The sequence below is a fragment of the Neoarius graeffei genome, chromosome 4, assembly GCF_027579695.1.
Source record: "Neoarius graeffei isolate fNeoGra1 chromosome 4, fNeoGra1.pri, whole genome shotgun sequence".
In the NCBI taxonomy this organism is placed as follows: domain Eukaryota; kingdom Metazoa; phylum Chordata; class Actinopteri; order Siluriformes; family Ariidae; genus Neoarius; species Neoarius graeffei.
This window is the reverse complement of record NC_083572.1, coordinates 108,704,436-108,715,354: the sequence shown is the minus strand read 5'-3', so window position 1 is coordinate 108,715,354 and position 10,919 is coordinate 108,704,436. Positions and strand designations below refer to the sequence as shown.

Below are 10,919 nucleotides of genomic sequence, written 5' to 3'. Positions count from 1 at the left end.
GAACCTTCTTGCTGTGAGGCGACACTACTAACCACTACACCATGGAGGAAACCTATACTAACACGGGGAGAACATGCAAACCCCACATAGCCACACAAAAATGTCCCTGTTGGCTGCAACCCAGAACCTTCTTGCGGGGAGGCGACAGTACTAACCACTACACCACGGAGGAAACCGATACTAACACGGGGAGAACATGCAAACCCCACACAGCCACACAAAAATATCCCTGTTGGCTGCAACCCAGAACCTTCTTGCTGTGAGGCGACAGTACTAACCACTACACCATGGAGGAAACCGATACTAACACGGGGAGAACATGCAAACCCCACACAGCCACACAAAAATATCCATGTTGGCTGCAACCCAGAACCTTCTTGCTGTGAGGCGACAGTACTAACCACTACACCATGGAGGAAACCGATACTAACACGGGGAGAACATGCAAACCCCACACAGCCACACAAAAATGTCCCTGTTGGCTGCAACCCAGAACCTTCTTGCTGGGAGGTGACAGTACTAACCACTACGCCACGTTGGAAACTGATACTAACATGAGGAGAACATGCAAACCCCACACAGCCACACAAAAATGTCCCTGTTGGCTGCAACCCAGAACCTTCTTGCTGTGAGGCGACAGTACTAACCACTACACCATGGAGGAAACCGATACTAACACGAGGAGAACATGCAAACCCCACACAGCCACACAAAAATGTACCTGTTGGCTGCAACCCAGAACCTTCTTGTTGTGAGGCGACAGTACTAACCACTACACCACGGAGGAAACCGATACTAACACGGGGAGAACATGCAAACCCCACACAGCCACACAAAAATATCCCTGTTGGCTGCAACCCAGAACCTTCTTGCTGTGAGGCGACAGTACTAACCACTACACCATGGAGGAAACCGATACTAACACGGGGAAAACATGCAAACCCCACATAGCCACACAAAAATGTCCCTGTTGGCTGCAACCCAGAACCTTCTTGCTGTGAGGCGACAGTACTAACCACTATGCCACATTGGAAACCGATACTAACACGAGGAGAACATGCAAACCCCACACAGCCACACAAAAATATCCCTGTTGGCTGCAACCCAGAACCTTCTTGCTGTGAGGCGACACTACTAACCACTACACCATGGAGGAAACCTATACTAACACGGGGAGAACATGCAAACCCCACATAGCCACACAAAAATGTCCCTGTTGGCTGCAACCCAGAACCTTCTTGCTGGGAGGCGACAGTACTAACCACTACACCACGGAGGAAACCGATACTAACACGGGGAGAACATGCAAACCCCACACAGCCACACAAAAATATCCCTGTTGGCTGCAACCCAGAACCTTCTTGTTGTGAGGCGACAGTACTAACCACTACACCATGGAGGAAACCGATACTAACACGGGGAGAACATGCAAACCCCACATAGCCACACAAAAATATCCCTGTTGGCTGCAACCCAGAACCTTCTTGCTGTGAGGCGACAGTACTAACCACTACACCATGGAGGAAACCGATACTAACACGGGGAGAACATGCAAACCCCACACAGCCACACAAAAATATCCCTGTTGGCTGCAACCCAGAACCTTCTTGCTGTGAGGCGACAGTACTAACCACTACACCATGGAGGAAACCGATACTAACACGGGGAGAACATGCAAACCCCACACAGCCACACAAAAATGTCCCTGTTGGCTGCAACCCAGAACCTTCTTGCTGGGAGGTGACAGTACTAACCACTACGCCACGTTGGAAACTGATACTAACATGAGGAGAACATGCAAACCCCACACAGCCACACAAAAATGTCCCTGTTGGCTGCAACCCAGAACCTTCTTGCTGTGAGGCGACAGTACTAACCACTACACCATGGAGGAAACCGATACTAACACGAGGAGAACATGCAAACCCCACACAGCCACACAAAAATATCCCTGTTGGCTGCAACCCAGAACCTTCTTGCTGTGAGGCGACAGTACTAACCACTACACCATGGAGGAAACCGATACTAACACGGGGAGAACATGCAAACCCCACACAGCCACACAAAAATGTCCCTGTTGGCTGCAACCCAGAACCTTCTTGCTGGGAGGTGACAGTACTAACCACTACGCCACGTTGGAAACTGATACTAACATGAGGAGAACTTGCAAACCCCACACAGCCACACAAAAATGTCCCTGTTGGCTGCAACCCAGAACCTTCTTGCTGTGAGGCGACAGTACTAACCACTACACCATGGAGGAAACCGATACTAACACGAGGAGAACATGCAAACCCCACACAGCCACACAAAATGTCCCTGTTGGCTGCAACCCAGAACCTTCTTGTTGTGAGGCGACAGTACTAACCACTATGCCACGTTGGAAACCGATACTAACACAGGGAGAACATGCAAACCCCACACAGCCACACAAAAATGTCTTGCTGTGAGGCAACAGTACTAACCACTACACCACGTTGGAAACCGATACTAACACGGGGAGAACATGCAAACCCCACACAAAAATGACCCTGTTGGCTGCAACCCAGAACCATCTTGCTGTGAGGCGACACTACTAACCACTACACCATGGAAGAAACCGATACTAACACGGGGAGAACATGCAAACCCCACACAGCCACACAAAAATATCTTGCTGTGAAGTGACATTACTAACCACTACACCATGGAGGAAACCGATACCAGCACGAGGAGAACATGCAAACCCTACACAACCACACAAAAATGTCTTGCTGGGAGGCGACAGTACTAACCACTACACCACGTTGGAAACCGATACTAACACGTGGAGAACATGCAAACCCCATACAGCCACACAAAAATGTCCCTGTTGGCTGCAACCCAGAACCTTCTTGCTGTGAGGCGGCATTACTAACCACTACACCATGGAGGAAACCGATACTAACACGGGGAGAACATGCAAACCCCACACAGCCACACAAAAATGTCCCTGTTGGCTGCAACCCAGAACCTTCTTGCTGGGAGGCGACAGTACTAACCACTACGCCATGGAGGAAACCGATACTAACACGGGGAGAACATGCAAACCCCACACAGCCACACAAAAATATCTTGCTGTGAGGTGACATTACTAACCACTACACCATGGAGGAAACCGATACTAACACGGGGAGAACATGCAAACCCCACACAGCCACACAAAAATATCTTGCTGTGAGGTGTCATTACTAACCACTACACCATGGAGGAAACCGATACCAGCACAAGGAGAACATGCAAACCCTACACAGCCACACAAAAATGTCCCTGTTGGCTGCAACCCAGAACCTTCTTGCTGTGAGGTGACAGTACTAACCACTATGCCACGTTCGAAACCGATACTAACACGGGGAGAACATGCAAACCTCGCACAGCCACACAAAAATGTCCCTGTTGGTTGATGGGCTTGAACCCAGAACCTTCTTGTTGTGAGGCGACAGTACTAACCACTACACCATGGAGGAAACCGATACTAACAAGAGGAGAACATGCAAACCCCACACAGCCACACAAAAATGTCCCTGTTGGCTGCAACCCAGAACTTTCTTGCTGTGAGGCGACAGTACTAACCACTACACCACGGAGGAAACCGATACTAACACGAGGAGAACATGCAAACCCCACACAGCCACACAAAAATGTCTTGCTGTGAGGCGACACTCCTAACCACTACACCACCATACTCATGGAGGAAACTGGAGCACCAGGAAGAAACCCATGAGAACACGCAAACCCCATACAGAAACGCCCCCGTCAGCCACTGGACTCGAACCCACAACCAAGTGCTACTACAGTAAACCTTTGCAGCTGCTGTCAGAAAATTAATCAACCAATCAGGTGTGAGAATGGTAGAGTTTTAGTGTACCGTAGATCAGAGTGCATTTTATTTTGTGAGTGAAATGAAAACCGGAAATGCCGTAGTAGCAGCGCTCAATGGGTTCCAGAGCCCCAGGGAACATGTTGCCAGGGAAACGGGCGCCTGGCAACGGGTTAGGAGAGCCTGCTGGTCTCGCTCGCTAGATGGTGCAAGAGCAAGAGGCGGCTGAGACACACACACACACTGCATCCAAAACAAAGCTGGTGGAGAAGGAAGAGCTCGGAGCTCCACGCTGATATCTGCGGAGGAAAGGAAAAGGAAAGGAAGGGGGGAGAAAAAAAAAAGCAGGATTAATTTGTTTTTGAGCCTTGTTCTTGGTGTTGTTGTTGTTGTTTGTGCTTGCGGCGCAGTGGTGAGCACTCAGCCCGCGGTGATGGACATCATGAGTGCGGTGCAGGATGCGTGTGTCTCCGGTCAGTGGCTCACCGCGATCATCCTCAGCCTCTGCTGCTTTTTGCCTTCCTGCTTGCCAGCTGGACAAACTGTGGACTATGCCTCGAGTGAGAGTGTGGTGAGCCGGCAAGGGGACACGGCGCTGCTCAGGTACACACACACACACACACACACCTTTAGGGTAACAAACAACCCAATACATCACCACTGCATGTCTACCCCCTTTCAGCACTTTGGACTTGTTTATACTGTAGTGCTCACCTCTTCTCCTTCTTCTTCCTCTTCCTCCAGGGGGTGCCAAAACTTTTGCGCAACCCCTGCCATCATAAACGCACCATTTCAGACTTTCCAAGTTTCCTCATCTCACATCCCCAGTCCCACTTGAACTGATTGCATAACAGGACTGAAGGATCAGAACCTGCTTCTTCTTCTTGTTTGTTTGTTTGTTTGTTTGTTTGCTTGTTTACTATATTTCCTCCTCCCAGAAACTCACTGTGCACGACATTCAAGCACTAAAATCCCAACACAGGACTCTAAACTCACTCCTCAACCTTAAAGTATAAAATAATCTTTTATGAAAAGGTTCAATCAGCCATTTCAACCGGGTTGCCAGATTGTGTCCTACTTGGACATAAACATATGTGCGTTGACTGTACTGCAGGATCGTTTCTAATTATCTGGCAACACTTTTAATCCAGCCTGGATTCATTCATTCATCAGCATTCCTTGCCTGTTATTGATCTGATTCATGACAATTGGTCTGGCATGACTTCAAGTTTCCAAGGGGTTCCAGATAATCTGGCAACCATGACCATTGTTCTCGTAAACGTTTTATATGCTACATTTGTAGCAATAGTGATGTTTTTTAAATGACTTTAATCCAAGCAGGGATGGGGGGAGAGAGGAAAAAAAGGAGTGGTATAGGCTTGCAAATGGTTGATTCAATCTGGCAACCCAGTAGCTTCAACTGTGATCAATTGATAAGAGACTTGCGTAGACAGGATCTGTTCAAATCTCATCCTCGTCCATACACTTCTGGGAGTTTTTTAAACAAACAATCTAATGATTCAGTTTGTGCTGCTATAAATTCATGGGTGTGTTCTGAAATTAGGAGGTTTTTCAGCTTCTTCTTCAACCTCGTGTGTGTTTAATTTCAATCACATTGCTCTAGAAACACATAGCCTTTTGTGGATTGTAGATATATTTGACTTTAGAATGAATTTGGGGTGTTTGATCATCAGCTGTGACTGTTTTAAGCTGTTTTCATCCAATCTGGCAACACTGTCTTCCTTTTTTTTGGAATGGTTCCCCTACATTACCATCTGCACAGAATTAAAATATCAGACAAACAGTCAGATTTTATTTAATGGTATTAATCCAAGGAGGGTTTAGAAGGAGAATAGTGTTGGCTTGAATCTGGCAACCCTGTAGCTATCACTGTATTCATATCATAAGATATCTGCTCCAGTAGACAGGATCTTCTCTATCTTCATCATCATCCTCATTTTTACCTGTACACTTCAGGGATGGTGTTCAACCAAAAGCGCCAAATCTTACAAAGTAAATTGGGTTTCAGATAAGGATTATCAGATAGGTGTCTCCTCCTAAATCGGGTGCAGCTTCAAAATCTTTCCCCCCTTGAGATTTATTTTAATTTTCAGAAGTCTCAAAACCCCATTTATCATTTGTGGAAACAAATAACCAGATCCGTCACAGATATAGTTTAGTTTAGAAGAAATTTGGGATGATGTATAGTCTTTGGGATATTTAAACTCAATCTGGCAACCGTGCTTTCTTTTATTTTGTACAGAATTAAATTATCATTCATGCTGATTATATGATTATGATATTAATGACTTTTTAATCCAAGGAAGGAGGAGTTGCGAGGAGACGTTTGCTTGTAAAGAGTGGAATCAATCTGGCAACCCTGCAGCGACCACTCTGGTGATATTAAATCCTCATCATAATCCGTGCACTTCTGTGACGTCGTCAGAATAACATGATAAATCATGGCTTGAATGTAAAATAAAATAACACAATCGAATGAGAACTATTCTGAGATGATGGGCGTGTTCCTCACTCTGCAGCTTCCTCGGGCTCTTGTGTGTGTTTTTTTTTTTTTTTTTTAAATGAAGTGCATTAATTCTTTTAGCTTTGAGTTCAATAAGAGATTGAGATGAGCTGTGAATTTCCTGCTCACTGAGCCGATGCTTAAACGATGGCTTGATTGATTAATTGATCATTAATCCTTACCATTTGAGGCGTATTAGCATTTTAAATGCCTCTGATGATACTGTGACCAATAAGAGGCTTTGATTTAAGGCACAATGCTCACATGGACAGATTTCAGTCATCAGCTGAGTCTGTTCGTTTATGTCAGAATTAATGCAGGTAATGGAGTGAAGTGAGTGCGTCTGATTGCTTTCGTTCTCCGTGAAATCCCGAACACGTGATTGACAGCAGTCAGTGCTGACCGGGGCTCGTTGGATGGACAGATGGAGTCCGGATCCAGCGATGGAACTCAAATCTGAGTTTAAACTCTGGATATTGCAGAGATCATAGATCATATCACATCATATATAGAGAGGATGTTACAGAGTGGTGGGAAGTTTATCTTCGAGTGATATATTTTTCAACACGAGAAGATAAACTTCATATCTTTGCACCACTCTGTAATGCTCTTTATATTGTATGGACACGTCCACTAAAAAAAAAAACAAAACACTATTTTGACAACGCTCGTCTATTCAGTGGGAAAACACTGGGAGTGACGTCATCAGAGTGAAATATCAGGAATTATTACATACACGACGCTTTTTCAATGGAACAAAAACACATATTCTATTCCCTTCTAGGAGGTTTCGTTGATTTGGTTTGATAGTAGGGCTGTAACGATACACCCAACTCACGATTCGATTCATATCGCGATTTTTGACCCACGATTCGATACGCCCACGATTTTTTTTTAAATGTTTTTTTAAAGTAGTAAATTTGACTTATTAACATTTACTTACTTACATTAACTATTTAATCACAAATTATTCAGACCACTGCAGAGAATGAGTAATATGTATGCAAAAACGAACAAATGTATATCCAAAGATTGTTTTATTTCTCAAAATAATACTGTTGAGCCGGAAGCTCTGTTTTTTTCGGTTCTGAAAAAGTCATTTTTCCAAATCGTGTAAATCCGTTAAGATTTTTTTTTTTTTGGGGGGTGGCTCTCTCACTGTCTCACTCTCATAGGGCCAATGATTTTCTGTGATCGCGGAAAACAGATGGAAATTACGGAATTTTTATGGTGAAACGTTGCTCGCGTGTCAAAATGTAACTGCCGCAGAAGGCTTCCGCCCAAGCAGACATGCCTTCAGTGTTGCCAGATATTGCTAACGTTTTCCACCCCAAAATATGTTCAAAACCAGCCAAAAAGCACCTAAACCTGCCCAATCTGGCAACACTGCATGCCTTTCCGGTCAAGTGATTGTGATTGGCTTGTGGCACACCTAGCCAGCCAATGAGCTGCTTGTTTACAGATTCGCTCCCTGCGTCGCAACCAGAATGGCGAGCGCTTAAAAGAAACGAATGCTCTGCCAGTGGCGAGTGTGGACGTTGCGTGACTCGCAGAAGATTGTCGCAGGTCGGCGAAAAAACGACTTACTAATAGATATAAAAAAATAAAAGTAATTTAAGTAAGTTTAAAATGTAATTTAAATAAAAAGTAAAGTATTCATAAATTGAAGTTTGGAAGCGCCTCTGTTTTTGGGCTGAGGAGAAGTTTGAAAGGGTGTACCGCGATTCTGCCTTCTTGTATCGCGATACGGATCGTGGCTCTGCGTATTTCGATTTCGATACGCATATCGTTACAGCCCTATTTGATAGCATGCAATGTTGTTAGCATATCGCTTATCCTACGTGTATTACATCACTCTACCCAATGGAGAATGAGCGTTGAATATGGTGTACGATATTGCATGGTTCAATATTCAAGACATGGCTTGCTAACTTTAGGACTGCAGTTGTCATGAACAGTTTTGCCCTCAGGTTTCCATCAATGAAGAGTTTATAACATCAATGAAGCTGACTTCATGTTAAAACTGTTAATATTATAGTCATGCTGTCTGCTGTTGCCCAAATGAGGATGGGTTCCCTTTTGAGTCTGGTTCCTCTCGAGGTTTCTTCCTCATGTCGTCTGAGGGAGTTTTTCCTTGCCACCGTCGCCACAGGCTTCATCATTGGTGATAGATTAGGGATAAAATTAGCTCATGTTTTAAAGTGCTGATGACAAGTTTTTGACATCTTTGGCGATGTTTTATAACATAAAAAGTAATTCCCGATGATCCATATATTAATTCACGAAGGCGCCTATTTTACAAGTTATGATAAAAAAACGCGGCTATTTGGGCAAATTTGACGGGGCTGCAGCACCCAGGAGACGAAAGAGGAGGAGGAGCTATATGACGTCAGCGAAAGAACCTTCCTCCTAACTTACCAGTTTTGTTGTTGATGCGACAGGTGTTCAGTTTGTCATTATTAGTATTATTATTATACATTATTTTATATATATAATATATTAGTTATTATGCCTTCGCGTTGTGTTGCCGGCTTTTGCTCCAAAACCCACAAGGATGGGGTAAGTTTATTCAAGTTTCCCAGAGATCCCGAGCTGCATGCGAAGTGGGTGAAGCAAGTCAGGCGCACTCGTTACAAGTGGGAGCCCTCACCAACATCCGTCCTGTGCTCTGAACACTTCGATTTGGATTGTTTTGACACCCTTCCCAGCTTAAAAGAATCTCTTGGGTCTTCAGTTCAGCACAAACGTGTGTTACTACCATCAGCAGTGCCTACACAGTGTTGCCAGATTGGGAGGTTTCCCGCCCAGTTGGGCGGTTTCAAGTGCATTTTGGTGGGTTTTGAACATATTTTGGGCTGGAAAACGTCAGCAGTATCTGTTGCCAGATACTGCTGACGTTTTCCAGCCCAAAATATGTTCAAAACCCACCAAAATGCACTTGAAACCTCCCAACTGGGCGGGATTCCTCCAATCTGGCAACACTGCCAGTATTCCGGAGGGGGTCTACTAGTAGCTATGCCGGATCCAAAGACAGTCCTCCTGTCAGAACATGTGTTGTGAAACGACATAAGATAAAGGTACGTAGAGCTATAGATTCTACATGATAATCATAAATGCAATCATAAAGTCGGCGTGATATCAGTCATGTATTTGCTTGTGAAAGCTTGCGGCTTTCATGTAACTGCCGCCTAGCAACGAGAGGCAAAGGGTAAAGAGGGTAGGCTATCATAGATTCTATTCGGAAGAGATCAACACAATTCTAGACTCCCAGAAGAGGAAGAGCTAGCACTAGAGAGTTCACCGGCGTTTTCATGCGCCATTTCCATTGAGTAGAACCAGAGTAGAACAGCCAGTGAACCGCAGCGTGTTCTCCCGCTGACGTCACAACATGGCCGCGAGCCACGGACCCAGTTTTCTTGCGCTGTGCAATTAAAAGTTGCTCGCACTTACACTTTGTTGAATTAATTCAATATCATAGTCGCCACTGAAGTCCACTCGATCCTTGTTTACCGTCAATGGATCGGTCACTCGTCAAACAGTCCGCCAGAATCCGAGTAGGGAATGGCTGAGCGTAGCTGTCAGTCAAACACAAGTTAGCCAATGGGAATGCATTCCTGGACAGCCCACCCACACGGGAAGTTTGTGCCAAAACTGCAAGCAAAAAGTCAGGGAGCGCAAACGAGAAAGCTGGAATCGCAACCAAAATAAATTACGTCAAACAAAACTGAGAAAGACGCGGAACAAAAATAAAAGGTTTCTGAAGAGTAATAGACTGATATTTTGCACGATTGCATGAATAATTTGTTTGCCAGTCTAAAAAAAATGACTTTTTTTTTTTTAAATTTGTCGATTTTGTTTGATATTTCAGAAGTATTGTATGAACATTTTGGCACAAAATTGATTCCATAATATATCTGATAGACCACATATTATTTAAATATGCCGCTCAGATCCGCGATGGATTTCGGCTGAAAGAATGCGAGTTTTCCAACACGAGAAAATAAACTTCACATCTTCAAGTTTATCAAAACAACTCACTCGTCGATTTCCTCACGAGTGACGTATCGAGATTTACGTCCCGGTTTTGGTTCTCCATGTCCCGGGTGAAATATATGAGTGGTTTGGTTGTGAGTTGTGCAGCTGAACACGTAATGCGATGTTCACTAAAGTTCTAGTCATGTGAATTATGCCATGACGCTCCACCAGTAGAACAGAACACCAGTGATGATGTCATCAGAGAGCTCTCGACAAATACAGTAGCAATGATGGTGAACCGTAAACGAAGGATCCGACTGGACAGAAAAAGAGAGCCTTATTACCTCAAACCGATTTCTGACGTAAGGAGAGCGTAAGTACTTTTCCTGATTCGTTAAAGGAGATCTTGACTGATTTAATATTCAGTAGGCCTCATTATCAGTATGAGCGAGCACTAAAACACACAGTTTCATCACAAAATGGTACTGATTCATATTTAATCTTAACTCTTACCTGTAGTTTCAAATATAAGAGCACTTTTTTTTTTTTTTCTTTTGAGTAAGCCCATCTTAAAAGCTAACA

General features: G+C 44.4%; 1 protein-coding gene across 1 annotated transcript in view; it reads left to right on the top strand.

Moving 5' to 3' along the window:
* Nucleotides 1–4,150: 4,150 nt before the first annotated feature.
* negr1 (neuronal growth regulator 1) overlaps nucleotides 4,151–10,919 on the top strand; it is a 625,326-nt gene continuing 618,557 nt past the window's right edge. The window contains exon 1 of the mRNA XM_060920136.1: nucleotides 4,151–4,441. Coding sequence (XP_060776119.1) covers nucleotides 4,272–4,441 — 170 coding nt within the window. The 5' untranslated portion in view covers nucleotides 4,151–4,271. The remainder of the gene's footprint in view (nucleotides 4,442–10,919) is intronic.